This window comes from Balearica regulorum, chromosome 25 (assembly GCF_011004875.1).
Source record: "Balearica regulorum gibbericeps isolate bBalReg1 chromosome 25, bBalReg1.pri, whole genome shotgun sequence".
In the NCBI taxonomy this organism is placed as follows: domain Eukaryota; kingdom Metazoa; phylum Chordata; class Aves; order Gruiformes; family Gruidae; genus Balearica; species Balearica regulorum.
In genome coordinates this window covers 4,832,962-4,848,501 of record NC_046208.1, presented here as the reverse complement: position 1 = coordinate 4,848,501, position 15,540 = coordinate 4,832,962, and the positions used below count along the sequence as shown (strand labels likewise).

The 15,540-nt window shown below is 52.8% G+C and overlaps 2 protein-coding genes across 2 annotated transcripts in view; one reads left to right on the top strand and one right to left on the bottom strand.

The window, feature by feature from the left end:
- Window positions 1–1,000, top strand: part of UQCC2 (ubiquinol-cytochrome c reductase complex assembly factor 2) — a 92,213-nt gene extending 91,213 nt beyond the window's left edge. The window contains exons 4-5 of the mRNA XM_075775668.1: window positions 47–116; window positions 822–1,000. Coding sequence (XP_075631783.1) covers window positions 47–116; window positions 822–916 — 165 coding nt within the window. The 3' untranslated portion in view covers window positions 917–1,000. The remainder of the gene's footprint in view (window positions 1–46; window positions 117–821) is intronic.
- Window positions 1,001–2,054: 1,054 nt separating this feature from the next.
- Window positions 2,055–15,540, bottom strand: part of ITPR3 (inositol 1,4,5-trisphosphate receptor type 3) — a 41,787-nt gene continuing 28,301 nt past the window's right edge. The window contains exons 35-58 of the mRNA XM_075775667.1: window positions 14,905–15,089; window positions 14,620–14,768; window positions 14,362–14,470; window positions 14,108–14,198; window positions 13,702–13,871; window positions 12,858–13,032; window positions 12,591–12,775; window positions 12,205–12,405; window positions 11,672–11,782; window positions 11,338–11,433; window positions 10,966–11,067; window positions 10,589–10,675; window positions 9,836–9,946; window positions 9,131–9,323; window positions 8,034–8,159; window positions 7,337–7,509; window positions 7,059–7,223; window positions 6,375–6,567; window positions 5,763–5,858; window positions 5,195–5,319; window positions 4,777–4,942; window positions 3,915–4,075; window positions 3,242–3,403; window positions 2,055–2,917 (exon numbers count right to left, since the gene is read on the bottom strand). Of these exons, the coding sequence (XP_075631782.1) occupies window positions 2,849–2,917; window positions 3,242–3,403; window positions 3,915–4,075; window positions 4,777–4,942; window positions 5,195–5,319; window positions 5,763–5,858; window positions 6,375–6,567; window positions 7,059–7,223; window positions 7,337–7,509; window positions 8,034–8,159; window positions 9,131–9,323; window positions 9,836–9,946; window positions 10,589–10,675; window positions 10,966–11,067; window positions 11,338–11,433; window positions 11,672–11,782; window positions 12,205–12,405; window positions 12,591–12,775; window positions 12,858–13,032; window positions 13,702–13,871; window positions 14,108–14,198; window positions 14,362–14,470; window positions 14,620–14,768; window positions 14,905–15,089 (3,401 nt within the window). The 3' untranslated portion in view covers window positions 2,055–2,848. The remainder of the gene's footprint in view (window positions 2,918–3,241; window positions 3,404–3,914; window positions 4,076–4,776; window positions 4,943–5,194; window positions 5,320–5,762; window positions 5,859–6,374; window positions 6,568–7,058; window positions 7,224–7,336; window positions 7,510–8,033; window positions 8,160–9,130; window positions 9,324–9,835; window positions 9,947–10,588; window positions 10,676–10,965; window positions 11,068–11,337; window positions 11,434–11,671; window positions 11,783–12,204; window positions 12,406–12,590; window positions 12,776–12,857; window positions 13,033–13,701; window positions 13,872–14,107; window positions 14,199–14,361; window positions 14,471–14,619; window positions 14,769–14,904; window positions 15,090–15,540) is intronic.

Here is a 15,540-nt window from a genome sequence, read left to right as displayed (position 1 = left end):
TCTTTTTCTCTCTTCCCTCCTCTCACCTACTCGCTCATTTGTGAAGTACCCACGCCTGAAAGATACAAGTTTCACTGGAGTGACAGTAGAAGATTGCAAGATGATACTAGCAACAGGTACTAATACTGTGTTTGATTTGCGAATAAGTCAGTGCAGGACATAAAGCACATTCTGGTCTTTGTGGTGTTCACTGCATCATTCCTACTAAACACCTGTGACTTGCTGTGCAAATATATTGGGATGTTTAATGAAGAGTAAGTTCAGGAATAATTGAGATCTTCAGTAATCTATCAGGGTGAAAAATCAATTATATTTTGCATGGGGCAGGAACAGCAGAAGGTTTGCAAGGGCTCTTTGAGATCAGATAGTAGGAGCTATGTGAAAGAAATGCATGTTTGCTACATCGTTTCAAAAATTCTCAGCTTCTGTTTCACCGCGTTCAAATTCCCTTCAGCATTTCTCCTTTTGTATTAGACTTTGAGAGAAGACAGGGTACCATGATGCAGAAATACTCTCAGCCAGATCATTTATTAAGTGCAATGTAGGAAGCTAGTGCAGTTCTGTTCTGCTCCAGTTCCTAACTTTGATTGCAGTGGAAACTGAATATTAGTTGTTAGTGATAAGGGACTCCCTGCACAATTGACTGGAAGGGAAAACAAACTTGCCTTAGGCCCTGAAATAGAAATTCATTAAGATGAAAACTCAAAAAAAAGGAAAATATATGTAAGGCAAAGCTTTTATAACAAGACTTTCATTCCTCTGCTTTTCTGCTTTCCTTTTCTCTTTCCCCATCTCGCTTTCTCTCTTTTCTCCTTTTGCAGACATTCTGAAACAGATGGAAGACATGAAAAAAGGGACATGGAAAAAACTGCGAGAAAAGTTTTATGCCAAGAAACCTGAAGAGGACTCCAAGTGATAGGCTAACTCCCAGATTCTCCACTGTATATATTCCTAAAGCACTGTATGTTGCCATGATGAATAAAACCATTTATTCCTCTTAGCAACAGCACTTTTGTTCAGACCTACACCTTACACTCCTCATCCTTAGTGCCCCCTCTTTTTTTATTTTCCCTGAAAAATCTAGGACATAGCTTAACACAGCTGTGCTGAAACTGTAGTGTAGAGGAAGAAACTTTGTGGTGTTAGACCTGATCCTTCGTATTACAAGAAATGGAGGAACCAGGAGATGCACAGAGCAAGTAGGTGCAGCCATGTTTGTTAGCTTTAAATTTGCTTGTGAAGATAACACTAGTGCTGATGTGAAAAACGTAGCTATGGTTGTGTTACTGTGTAACAGTGAAACTGAGGGAGGGGTGACCTTAACCATCACGTTTATTTTCCTTTTGGGAAGACACAGGCAAGGACTGAGGGTGACTGTTTGCCATGGTGACAGTGGAGCAGTGTAAGAGTTTAACTATGATTTCAATCAAATGCTGGTTGAGCCCTCAGTGTGACGAGACTGTTCTGTCTGGCTGGGTTACTGCCTAGCTGAGGACAAAGCGAGGTTTTTAATGACATGTTGGTACGTAGGGCCATAAATGAATTTCAAGTGTGATTAGCCAATTGCTATGGCCTATTTTTATTCCTTTTTAAAGCTTTAATGCTTGCATCAGTGTCTATTCTTGGGAGGCAGAGGCACAGGAGTAGCTGGGGTGACTACAGCGCTGCTTGGCTGGGGAAGGATGAGCGTCTAGAAGGCAGCTATGCCAGGACTCCGCCTGGCTTCAGGCAGCACCAACAGCTGCTCCTTTTTATGTATTTGAACAGTGTTTTCCTGGCAAGTAGTGAAAGAATTTGAAACTTTGCAGCAGGCTCCAATCCAGAGCTTCAGAACACACGGCTGGTGTTCAAGGTAGATCTTCATGGTAGCATTCTTCTTCAGCTTCTGACTGGAGCATCATACTACATTTTAACACTGAACATCTGGAGCTGAGAGCATTGGGGTGCAGAGCATCTCGGGAAATACAGCCCTGGTTTGGCTTCAGGTTCTTGGATTGTTCTGTATTTCTATTTCTAACGGCCCCATTACATACCAGAATGCGCAGGAAGGGAGATTACCATGTTTAAGTTTTTATTATAACATGATTTTGTATTTAATTTAGTTAAGGCAATTTACACTTCTGTTCTTAAGTAACAACAATAACAAAAAGTAAAACATTATACCAGAGATGAAACTAAAACACAGGACACCCCTTCACAGTGAACTCCTGTAAACCTGCAGTCTCCTCCTACCACTGCCCAGATATTCTTGGTCCACAGAAGGCAAAAGACTAGTTAGCACTAGTATAAGCTTGGATACTCATCCCTGTCTGGTGAGTTAAATTAACAAATTCATCTCCTTGAGTTTAGCTCCTCTTTACTGCACCACAGTGACAGACAGAATTCTTTAAATGGAGAGGGATCAGCATGGAGCAGGTACAGCAAATACGATGGCTGGTTGGCAAAGATCCGCTCTTGGAATAAGTTAAATATTGCAGCCCTACAGCTAGTTACACCACACCTGAGGTGGAGGCCATCAGAATGTAGCGCATGGAGATAAAGATACAACCCTCCACATTTGCAAAATAAGAGTTATTGCAATGAGGAATAGAAGTTCTGTATAATTTATCTTCCTACAAGGGCATTAGAGTAACGTGTGGGTCCAGGTATCGTGAGGAATCCCGGCCGGTCCCTGGTTCCTGAATTTCTTACAAGCGCTCTAAGGAAAATGGTGCCTGCGAAGCCCTTCCGCAGGGTCCGTTGTTCTCTGACGATGCCATCCATGTGTGGAACCCAGGAATAAGCAGCCTTGGTAGCCGATACGTGTGTGTAGTCCCTCCATGGGTGAAGCCGATGCTGCTTCTGTGTCTTAGTGGTTCATGGTATTCTGGACATCCACAAACCCCATCCTTTGTCTGCGCTTCCGCTGCTCTGTCATCTAGGGTTCAAACAAGGACACAAGTGAGGTAGAACACCAGGCTGCCTGTTCACTAATATGCTCCTCCAGTGTGTGACTGACTGCTTTAAGTGTGCCAGAACACCCTGGGAGTTGGATTCTAGCTGATGAGGAAGTTAAATATCAAAAAGCACGTGTCCCAAGTGTCCCTGAACCCCCCCCAAAAGGAGCTTTGTATCTGAAGTTGTATGGGCTTGGGCTGGTTCTGCCTCCTGTTCCTTGAATCGGTGTCTATTTTGATACGGACAGCGGGTTTCTACAGTCAGGTATTCCTGAAGTGTTCCTATTTTTAAAAGCATTTAGTACCTGTTCCTTCAGCTCATTCAGCTGGGAGGTGAGATGGGACACCAGCTTCATCGTGGTGTTGAGTTTGTCCTGCAGATTCCGGATCTCATTCTGTTCCCCTTCCCCTTCATTGCTGACCAGCGACATGGCTCGCATCCGGGGGAACCAGTCCAGGTTCTTGTTCTGGAAAGGGGAGTTGGAGAGCAGGTGAGGAGGAGGGACGAGACCTGGTCAGATTTGACAGGAAGCCTGCCTGGGCTTAGGGATTAAAGAAGTTCTCAAAGGCTCGTCTTGTCTGTGTCTCCGCAAATTTTCCACAAACAGTCCATTTCTAGTGTTATTTTTTTCTTACAGACTTCTGGGCTCAAGTTCAGAAGTTTTTCTTTTCTCAATTTCCTTTCCCTCCCTTCTTGCCTTGAAATCACCTTGAAGTCCCCCTCTACTGCTTGGTTCTGCCCTTGGTTCAATCCTTAGATACACAGTACAAACCCTCAAACAGACAATGTGTTGTTGGCTGAGATTGCAGAGTGGAAATAACCAGCTAAGAAAGAACTAAGGCACAACAACGTTGCTAAATATTTTCCGAAAGCTCCTTCTCAAAACTGTTTTTCTTTGGCAAGCCTATTGTTCTCAAATATTTCCCGGGGGTAGGCGGGTTGCAATAGTGAGAGTGCTGCCCTGAGAAGACGCATACCTTTATCATCTGCGCCACGTAACTCTCCGGCCCCGTGTAGTCTGTCTTGTTCTTCACTCGCACCAGCACTATGAAGTACAAGTAGTTCCACATGTTGTGCTCGTATTTAATATGCTCCTCAAAGGACACCGTCTTGTTGTCGAACTTGTCCCTTTCGAGTCCTGGGAAAGGCAGTCAAGAACAGAGGAGGTGGGGAGAGGAGAAGGTAAGAAGCCAGCAAGCAAACAAATGGGAAAGGAAGTACAGATAATTGCATCCTCTCCCAGGTGTGACTTTCAAGAAGTGCTTTTAATAATTAGTTGGCATTTAGCAGACAGACAACAAGCATCCAAAACGGGGAAAATAAATAACCCAGTTGTGGATTCAGGAGACTTCTATTTAAAGTATGACTAGCTATGCTTCCTGCCTCTGTATCTAAAAGCATAAAATGCACCCAGTGGATCTTTTAAGGTAAAAGCAGCTAGGCTTATTGGGTTTTTCCTTTTGTGTTGGATGCCTTCCGATGACTGAAAGCATTCCAGAACATTTTCTGTATTTTATTTCCTCAGTAATACGGTGCTTTTTTTCCCCCACTGGCTAAGCAATGGTCTCAGGAGTGATAGATGCACAGCGACAAGAACTCCACAATGTGGCGGTTTAGTTTAACACCTCATTAACCGAGGGCGAGGAACACCACAGATAATTTCCCCTCTCAGTCCGTGTCCTTGTTTAAACCTCCTCACACTGCAGTGACCCATCGGTGAACAGATTTAAGTTTTGCTGTGAAAACCAGAAACCAGCTGAAACTCCTTTTCTTCCCTCAACCTCAGAAGAGAGGAAAAGCTTCGGGGCAATTCCTGTACACCGAGGTCCCAGCGCTCACCACATATGAAGCAGGTAGTCTTCAGTATCTCCTCCTTCTTTTGCTTCTCGCTCCTCAGATCAGCAAAGGTGTCAATAATGACCCCGAAGATGAGGTTAAGGACGATAATAATGACAATAAAGAAGAAGAGGAGGTCGTAGACAACCCGAGCAGGAAACAAGGACTCCTGTGAGGGATGAAAGGGAGAAACGTGTCTCTCGCACGCCACCAGCCGCTCCAGCCGTGCTGCCTCGTTACACGGGCCGTGGGCTGAGGAGTAAAGGTGGTGATGGGGAAGAGAGGGGGAAAGCACTGGAGGACAGTGGCGGGGGTAGAGCTGGAAGTGTCACAGGTTCCCGGGAGGGAGGGGAGCTGCACCGCAGCCAGCATGGCAGGACCGAGCAGAAGAAAGGGTTGCAATAGTGCTGCCCAAACTCACATCCTTCGACGGCTTCCGCAGAATGTCGCCCACGCCCCCTCCGTTCCTCAGGCCGTGGTTCAGGACAGTGACGATGCACATGAGCAGCGTGTCGCAGGCGCGTTCCCACTGGTCAGCGTCTGTTTCTAGAGTACGGCGGGGGAAATAAAAGCAAAAACCCAGAGCATAGACAGGGCTTACGCACCAGACCATTCCAAAGAATCCAGAGCTGCGGGGATGACTCTTGCTGCGGTGATGCAGCGGCAAATCTCCTGGGAGCAGGTGCTTGTTGTGGATCTCCCAACCAGCAACTTCCCAGCAGCTCCTCCAGCTTGCCTCTTGCTGTGGAGGTGTTTGGCTGAGCGCTCCTGACGCTCCCACTTTCTTTATGACTAAATCGAATCTACTTCAACATTTTTCATGCCAGGGTCAATGCAAAATTTGCAGGCTTCATGCCTAACACGCACCAGAGAGCGGGCTGTTTGTTTCCATCTTTGAAAAGCTTGGGTTTTTCTGAGCTCGCTGACAAACCAGGCAGCCAACCTATTCTGCCACTAAGAGAGTCAACCCTCCTAATGAGCTCACTTACCTTCCAAGGCAGTGGGCACTGCAGAGCAGCTAATTTTGTCACTGCTGCATGACTCCATGAAGGTCTCCATGTTCCTTTGCATCCCCAAGGGGTCATCTGCAAGCAGAAGAGACCGCAGCCTTGTCAGAGCGTCAGCTTGCCTTAGTAAAGCTCTTCGCTGCTGCCGCGGGTGCTTTCAACTGCCTCCTCTTGTAGCTTTCAGGCTTCTTTGGAAAAAAGGTTGCTTTGCATTCTCCTAGCCTTTTCTGGGCTTTGAATCTTTTTCTCAAGTTTCAGTAAGAGCTCTGCAGTGCTAAAACTTCATTTGTAGCTGTCCACCCCCTTCTCTGCAATCACTCCTAGCCCCCAAACCCTGCTGCTCTGCAGCACGAGGTCCCTAAGTCGGCACAGGCAGCTCTCTTCCCTGCCAACCCCAAAGCCAGCGCTACCAGGAGTTTGCGCCAAGGGTATAAACCCCGTGACACGTGCACACACACACAGACACGAGCGTGCTTTTGCAGCGGGGAGGGAGCAGGGTCTCACGCAACGGTCCAGCTGCAGAAGAGTCCCACGCTCTGCCCGGCCCCTCTCTAGCCCCAGCACCGCAGACAACGAGGGCAAGGGCTGAACGACCTTTGGCTTTGCTCTCCGGCAGCCGGTCCACCTCCAGGATGAAGTCATCCTTCAGGAACAGGAAGCCCACGATGGAGAAGAGGTAGACGAGGATGAGAGCCAGGAGGGCTGTCAGCAGGATGGAGCGCCCGTTCCGCGTCACACTTTTGATGACGTTAAACAAGGTCTCCTCACGGTAGATCAAGTCAAACAGCTGAAAGCACCCAGGAGCAAAGAAATGCCGTGAGGTGCTTTTCTTGATAACGCCTGGCCTACCTCTATCCCCTTTTATCCTGAGATCTCGAATCACTTGGCAGACCTTGACTAACTTTCACATAAAGCATTTAAGTTTCCCAGCTTACTGTAGGGAAGCAGAGAAGAATGAAGTGACTTATGCACAGCAGGAGAGCCAAGAATAGGACACATCCACCCTGCCTCTGCCCTCTCCAGCTCACGTTGTCTCCCAGCTGACCCAGATAAAGTACACAGCGGAGATTAGAAAGAGAGAGATAGCAAAAGACCAGGAGAGAGACAGTAATAGATACTGTCGGGAGGCAGAAAGATCAGCCTACGCAAAGATTAGAGCACAGTAAATTGTTCTCACTGCTGTTATCAGCCAGCCCCTGGAAGGTGTCACAAGAACCTTCTAGCTTCTAACGGGGCAGACAGGCTACCTCCTGCCCCAGACATCTGCATTTATCATACCAGGATGCTGTAGAAGAGTTCGTGCACAAAGAGTCCCAGGACGCTCGTCAGGATGTAGCCGACATGGTAAAGAAATTCCACATCCATGATCATGGCCTTGTAGCCTCGGATGAAGGTCCCGCGATTGCCCACGAAGCTCACCACGAACACAATCTTGTTGGTCAGCTGGGGAACAACCAGAAATGGGAGGGAATGGGGTCTGCTGCACTTTATGAATGGAGACCAGCCTCCTGTGTCATGGGCTGCCACGCTACCCTTCCAGCAGACGGAGAACTTACATTGAGAGCCCCCAGTATGTTCAGAGTGAGTCCAATCCCCAGGTAATAAATCGATCGCAAGATCAGTGCCACGAGGAGCGGTCTGACGCCGTAGCGCTTAGTGAACAAGGCCATGATGGAGAAGCAGATCAGAATCCAGAAGAGCAGCGAGATCAGCGGGGAATCCAGCACTCCTGCGAAGAGAGGACCCACGGCAATTAAATGGCACGAGGTTAAACGCGTGCTGCCAGTCGGACACTGTGCTGCTGTCCAGACTGCCCAGACAAACTAACGTGCTGCTTATCAGGGGGAAGAAAGAGAGAAATTACGCTTGACTGCAAAGACTAGTATTGACTAAGATGGTTCTTTACTGATACATTTTTCTACCTTCTATCCGAGATCTCAAACGCACTGTGAGCGCTGGAGGCTTTGCCTGACAGCAGGTACGTGTTCGGTCATCGCTCCCCCCATTTTACAAACAGGGAAAGCGCAGCCGGGGAGAAGAGACTTCTCCCTAAGGAGGAAGCAGTGGGGGGGCCGGCAGCTGAAATCTTGACCTCAGTCCTTTCCTTTGAGCAGCAGAAAGGACTTGGTTGGGGCTTTAGGAGTCATGAGGAGACTGAGGGTGGGGGGAGCACGGGTAAGGGGACCGGTTTTCCTGCATATGAAGGTCTCCTTTGTCTTCCACCTCGAGGAGCAGCGGATGCTGGGCACTTACCCATGGAAGTGGCTTCAACATAGGGGTAGAAGAAAGCAATGATTATGTTGATGAAGACAGCCAGGTTGAAGGAAATGCTTCCCCAGAGAGTCATTCTGCGGGAGAACCAGTACATCAGCGGCATGCCTGGAAGGAGAGGAGGCAGACACACAAATCTCAGCCGACCTTGTGCCAACCGGGGAAGGCTTTGTCCTCCCGGACATCCGAAGGGCTCGGCTCAGTGCAGCTAGCGGGCCCCGAGGGACCCTTTGCCTCCCACTTCCTTCAAAACCTTAATAAAAGCTCCCTCCTCATCTGCTGGAACAGGAGTGCAAGTTCAAAATGTTACTGCTCACATTTCTTGGCTTCTCGGCCCTCTGACCTGCTCTGGCACCTTGGAAGCAGATCGGCTCCGTTCTCCTGCTCCCCATCTCCCACGTCCTTCAAAACAGCACTGGCTTTGTGCTGTCAGCGCTGGTTCTGGCCCCAGAGGAGACCCAGCCAGCAATTTCCCATCCATACTGGAAACTTGTTTCCTGCTGAATTCCTAAGATAGTTTTGACTGGATCTGCAAGTGTTTTCAGAGCCGCTACACTACCCCTTAGCTGCATCACAAGTATTTATAGTGTGACTCTTTATCGAGCTCCTGTTATTTTAAGGCAGGATTTCCGTCCTGATGCAGCCCTGAAAGCACCTAAGCAAGTCTGCAGGGTGCAGAGAAACAAGTTTTGTTTCCCATGTGTAGCTGCTAGATCCTGTCTTAGGAGAAGGCAACTGAAAACAAATGAAGAGAGGGCTTTCCAGGGGAAAACACCTGCAGGTGTAATCCCAGGGAATGTGCTGCAAGATGGATTTCAGCCTACTGAGGAACTGCACTAACAGCATGGAGGAAATACATCCCTGAGATCTTAATTAACCTCCGCTCCCTGCAAACTGCCGAGCGTGCTGTGCTCTTCAGAGCAAGGGGCACAAGGAGCCGAGAGACGCGATCTCCAGGCTGCTGCCAGGGTTTGCAGCACTCTCAAAGGGGAGCTGCCCCCCATTTTCACAACAGGGGCTATTGGAAGTGCCCGTGCTGGGCAGGGGGAGCCCCCAGGGAAGGTCTGGTGTGCTCTTACTGCGCAGTTTCTTCTGCCATTCCATCTCGTTGTGGAGGAAGGACGACTGGTCGAAGAAATCACTGACTTTGCTGCCCTGCTCATCCTGCTCCGTGGTGGTGAAGAGCCGGTACTTGGTCTCCTTGGTGAGGAACTCGCAGATGCCAGGCACGGGGAAGATTATCTGCTCCATGCTTCGGTCCAGGCGCACAATCTGCAGGAAGCAGGGCGAAGGGGAGGGTGCCGTCAGATCCTGCCCCTGCCAGGCTTTGGTTTCCTCTTTCCTAGCCCCAGCTGAGCCTTCCCCTCCTCCTGCCCACTCCACCGGGATCCAAATATCACCGGCCACTCATCTATAACGCTACGGACTGACCCGCAGAGGCAGCCCTGGCTGTGCTGGAGGAAAGCTGAGAGCATGTGAACCCTTGCTGGCCCATCTGCACGGGGATCCGTGCTGACAAGCACGGATGGGGCTGCCGGCTCGGCTGCATCCCCGCTGCTGCTGGGATTTGGAAGAGGAAGAGGCCGGGGACAGCTCGTTCCCTCAGCTCTTCACGGGCTCTGCTGACACCTCCAGCTCTCCGCAGAGCAAAGGCCCGTCTGCTTCTTGCCGGCACAGGGATGGGAAGGCTCCTGGCGCAAAATCACCGGGCACGAGGCAGCTGGAGCACACGTGGGTTCACCGACCACGTGCGTACTGGCAACCCAACAGCTAACGGGTCTTGCCTCAATTTGGGATGTGTGTTTCTCGTAGTATGCCAACGGATCCTCCTCCTCTTCCTGCACCGGGGCTGTCGACTTCAGCATCTGCGTCAGCTGCTTGTTATTTAGGCTGAGCTGGGATGTGGGGAGAGGGAGAGAGGGTGAGAGTGGCCTCAGCCAGGGGAGTCGGGTCTGACTCGGCACTGACAACAGCACTCCACAAAATCTCCCAAAGCTGATGAGGTTTCAGGGAAAAGCAAATCAATTAAAGCTTCCTAAAGGGGTACGAGCCCTCCCTGAGGTGACAGACATTCGATTCCCTGCAATAATTACATCCAAATGCTGCTAATCCACAAATTACAAATCAATGCCCATAAAACCCCAGGGAAATCATATTACTGCTGAATCTCATTTGGAATCTAAGGTACGTAGGCAAGACATGACAGCAAAGGACTCAGCCCTTCCTTTTCTGCAGGGAAGAGGAGAAAGCAGGTACCAGCAGGACCCCATCAGGGCCACTGTCCCTGCGGCGAGCTGGACGTCCCCCATGGCTGAGCCTTCCCTGGGGAGCCCCGCAGACACAGCTCTGCGCAGCCTGATCATAGAGGGCCACGTGCCTTTGGGCTACAAGGGCACTAGTAAGTTTTTCTTTCTTTAGTTCCCCTGGGGAATACCAAAACCCATCAAATCTTAAACAACACAACCCAGGTGATTCAGCAAGGGTGGGAGAAGCAGCTCTGCAGCCTCCGGTCAGGGTTGGGGTGGGCCCCTCCATACCATGGACGAGATGCCCTCCTCCTCCTCCTCCTGGATTCGTTTCACCGGCTTCAGGAGCTGCTGCAGGGACTTGTTGTGTCGGGACAGCTGGAAGAAGGACGGCGATAGCCGGGTGAGCACCGGGCGGCCAGCAGCCACCGGCAAACACAGGAGCGGGACCCGGGGTGCACAGGGGAGCGGGACGGCCAGCAAGGCTGGGGGCTGCCTTTTCACAGGAGCCAAACCCACATTTCCCAGCCATGCCTCCCCAGTGGGGCCAGCCTGGCTGCAGGAAATGTAAATACATACAGAAAAAATAACGTGCAAATCAGCGAGTGCAGCCCAGCCCAGCCCGGGGAGCCCAGCCTGGCAGGGACCCTGCTGTCACAGCGCAGTACCTGCAGCGCCAGTATGTAAATGTTGTGGCCGACTTCCCGGGGAGAAACCTCAGCATTTTCACACTCCTCCTCCTGCAGGTAGGCCTTCTTAATCACGTCAACCTGGAAGGCAGCAGAGGGACAGTGAGCTTCTCCCCATCTCCTTGCCTCGCTTTCCTCCTCTGTCCACGAACGGCTCCGGGAATACCAGCAGGTGGGACACGCGTGCAGAAGGCGACGTGTGATCAGAGCGACGGCCGAGACGTTGACTGGATTGCAAACCAGAGAGCGCGCCAGCACCCGCAGGCAGAAGAGGTCCAGCAACGGGCACAGACAGGGGAGGCTGGGGGGGTCAGCGGTGCAAGGCTGGGGGGTTTCACTGTCAGCCCTTACCAGTTCCTGCGGGCGGAGGCTGATGAGGATCCGCTCGGCATTTTCGCTGTCGTGTCTGCTCTCCATGAGGGCCAAGAGGAGCTTGGAGGCATTGTCCTGGTGAGGAGAAGCCCTTGCTGAGGGGAGCTGTGCCCTGCTGCTGCCCCTGCTGCTGCCCAGGGCTTTGGAGCAGGCAGAAACCCCCCAGATCCCGGCCAGCTGCACCTCCCTGTGCTAGAGGCAGCCGAGCCTCAGACGGTGGAGAAGCACCAGCCCTGTCCCACCAAGCCCACTCGGTCCCACACTCGAGGAGCTGACACGTGTGCCCGCCCTCCCCGCCCGAGGCTCTGCCTACCTTCAGCTGCAGGACCAGGTCCATCCGGTACTTGCAGAGGGGGCTGATGTCATTAAGGATGAGGGCTGTGATGATGTCGATCCCGTTGGACTCGTGCGTCACGATGCAGCTCTGCGGGAGCAATGCAACGCGTTATCCCATGATGCTGCCAGTCCTCCCAGCTTCACCCTCCAACACAGCCCAGGTCCGAAACGGTGCCCTGCCTGCAGCACCCCGCCCGATTACCCCGGGAGCCCCAAACCCCATCTCCCTGGCAAGGGCACCGTTTGCACCACTGTATTATTTAACCCCAATTGCATCACCATATCGCCCAGCCAAGCAGTAGCCCGTAACCCGTGCAGCATCCCTGTGCACCCCGGCATCCTCTGCTGCCCACGTCCTGCTCCTGTTCACACCCTGAAACCAAAAGCTGACCCTGTGCCTGCTGCTTTCCCATGCATCCCCCCCAAACCCTCCCCTGGGCATCCCCGATCCGCGGTGAAACGCCCCAGGCACGCCGGGAACGCCCCAGACCGGCGGGGACACCCACAGACCTGGTTCTCGTGGCAGGGCCCCTGGCAGTACTCGGTCAGGGTCTCCAGGGTCTGGGTGATGAGGGCCACGTTGTACTCGTTGATGTAGAGGCCCAGCAGCCCCAGCCCCCCCGTGGTGCTGCCGCACATGATGTCAAGGAACTGCAGCGTCTCGCACACCAGGTTGTAGTTGGTCTTGTTGTTCTGGCACCGGAGGAAGTTCTGTCGAGCAAAGCATGCCACAACACCAAAAGTTATCCATAAGGGATGGTGCATTTGCAGATGGGGAAACTGAGGCACGGCGCCTGGTGCAATGCCTTTTTGGCCCAAGCCGAGGCAGAGCCCAGCCTTCCCGCACCCCAGGCCCCTGTCCTGACCCCCAGTCCCCAGCAGCCTCCGTAACCAACCTGCAGGTCCCGGTTGTGGTTCTCACAGAGCAGCTGCAGGAACCGCAGGATAGGCTCCATGATCAGGACCGTCACCCCCATTTCGTTGTTCTGACCCTGCTCCCCAGTGTCGTGGCCCTTCCGAAACCCTATGGCCATCGGGTATCGGGAGGGGGTGCCAGGCATCAGGAAGGTGTCTCCCCGTCCTAGAGGGCAATCCAACCTCGTTAGCATCGGGCTATCCGGCCAGAGAGACATTGGCTCTGCTGAGGGCACATGGCCCCATACCTTTGGAGACAGGGTCAGGCTCATCTTTGTCCTCACGAGGCTTGTTCCCGATGTCGCTCATGTTCACAGACACCGTAGACTTGGTCTCCTGCTGTGCTTTCTTCATCCGGTCATGCAAAACTTTGAAGAACTTCTCAGACTTCTTGTCACTTGTCATGAGGTTGTAGAAGGATTTCTGGGAGGAGGGAGGACAGATGTTCAAGTCTCCATCACAGGGTCCAAACTGTCCCTGCTGGCCCCTCTGATTTGGAAACCTCTGGCACTCAAGACCTTGTCTGAAATAACCTGGTGAGCAGGTTTATGTCCATGCAACAGCCCTGGACATGACAGTCCCCTACCGCTGTGCTCTCCTTTACCCTAAAAGGGGGGTTAGGGACAGGGTGAGTGGCGATTACAGCAGCTCCAGGTCTGGAACCCTGTTTTTCGCACGTACAGTTTGTTGGCTTCCCTGTGATAAAGGATTCAAGGATTCAGGATAACCCGGGAGCTGCCACCCAAGAGCTGCAGCCCTGAGCCATTTTAGCTGTACCCAGCAGAGGGCATCAACATGACTCCAGAAACAACCTGCAACAACCTGCCCCTTCCGCAGCATCCAGCCCTCCAGCTTGACCCAGCCACGGAGCCGGAAAACTCAAAACCGGACACGCTTCTGCAGCTCCTCCTCTGGATGCTCAGCAACCACATGGCGTTTTGGCAAACCCTGCTGCCCAGGGGCCAGCCCAGGACTGAGGACTGCCCTGCACCCACATCTTCCAAGTGCTGGGACCGTCACACTGCACCCATCAAACCGTGGCTGCCCAATCCCCCCGGGGCTGGCACCCACGGCACAGCCGGGGCTCAGCACCTGGATCTCGGTGTTGCCTCCGTCCAGCAGCCGGATGGCAAGCAGGATGCTCTCTTGGAAGATCTTCTCGTTCTTGGTGTTCATGATGAGGTCAGCCACCAACTTGGTGGCCCCTTCTCGGTCCAGCCGGCACTGGACAGCAGCGATAGCGGACCAGTCCTGGTCTTGGCCTGCAGGAGAGGACGGGGACAGATGTGATGCTGTGGTAGTGCAGGAGAACGAGCACAGCTAAATCACTGCTGGGGTATCTCAGTCCCCATCCCTTCATCCCCCCAAATCCTTTCCTCCCATGGAGGTGGGGGCATGGCAACCAGCTCCTCATCCCATTATGGCTGGGGAGCCGGGAATTCCAGGTGTGCGTGAGCAGCACAGAGGGACAGGGAAAGCGCCGGAGAGGGGCACTCACCTCCCCCAGCAGCGTCCACGATTTCCCCTTTGGAGCTGGACTTCTTGTTCTGCAGGTAATTGTTCAGGAGCATTTTCCGCAGCAGGTTGCCCTGCCAAGACAAATAAACGTCACGAGTGTCCCAACACCAGGGCCAGTGCTAGAGCAGAATGAGGCTGAGCACCCGTGGGCTGCAGCAGGGAGGGCGCTGGGAAACAGGGGCTGCGCAGACAAGGAGCAGTGCTGAGGACGTGCTGTGGGACCGTGGTGCTCACCCTCTCGCCATACTTGTTCCTCTTCACCAGCATCTGCTGCAGCGTCCTCAGCACCTTGATGCACAGCTTCTCCTCTGTCTCCATGAGGTCCTTGGTGTGCTGCACCAGCCTGGCACAGCAGAGTCACCGTCACACAGCGGAGAGGGACAAGGGGGTCTGTGAGGGAACCATCCCCACCATCCCTCCAGGGATGCACAAAGATCACCAGCCCTTCCCAGCACTCCCAACAACCCCTGGGCAATTGCAAAGCATCCTCACTTGGACAGGAATCCTCCACTCTCACATCGCTGAAACGCCTCCGTCCCCTCCATGAAAAGCAGCTCTGGTCGATGGAGGACATCCACCAGGACAGACAGCTCGGCCTCCACCAGTGGTTTCAAGCGATCTTCCAGGGCATTGATGATGTCCTACAAGTCACAGCACACACCTTGAGGGCCAAGGCATGCCTAGGAGACACGAGCACGGGAGAGGGACCCCTGCGACGCCAGGACCTTCTTGCTATCATGCACCGATCCACGCCACCATTGCCCCCCTGCCCCGTACCTGCAGCTTCTCTATGATGTTCTTGTAGTCCCACTGGTTGGGGGTAGTGGAGACGCGGGGGAAGGTCCGTGTGGCCGTCTTGTAGCTGGACGTGTTCCTCTGCACGGTGCTGGTGGAGCTGCTGTTGAGCAGGGAGCTGACGTGGGCGTCCAGGTCCATGGGCAGCGCGATAGAGCGGCTCTTGGCTGCAGGAGACGGAGCCAGGGTTGGGGACAGCCATGACCCTCCCCACACCACCGGCTGGGTCCTACCCCACTGCCTCGGGCTGGGCACCCCTTCACCAGCCCTTCATTTGCAGCAAAGAAGATTTGGGTTAAATACAAGAGTAAAGTCCTCTGGGCTAGTGAGGGGTGGAGTATTTCCATCCATCCCCCTCCACCGCAGCACAACACTGCCCACGGCCCCCCCAGCCCAGCCTAGGATGGAAAGAGGCACCGCCTCCAGTTTTCGGTTGGGAAAGCCCAGCACGGAGATGTTGTAAGTGCTCTGCCTCAAATTACAGAGGGAAATCCCCACCCAGTGTCTAACCACCGAGCAATCCTTTCCAGACGGTGACTCAGTGCTAACCACCCCTGTCCTGAGTCAGGCAGCCACAGGCAGGCTGAGGGCAAAGTCCTGGCGAGGGAAAGCCACCAT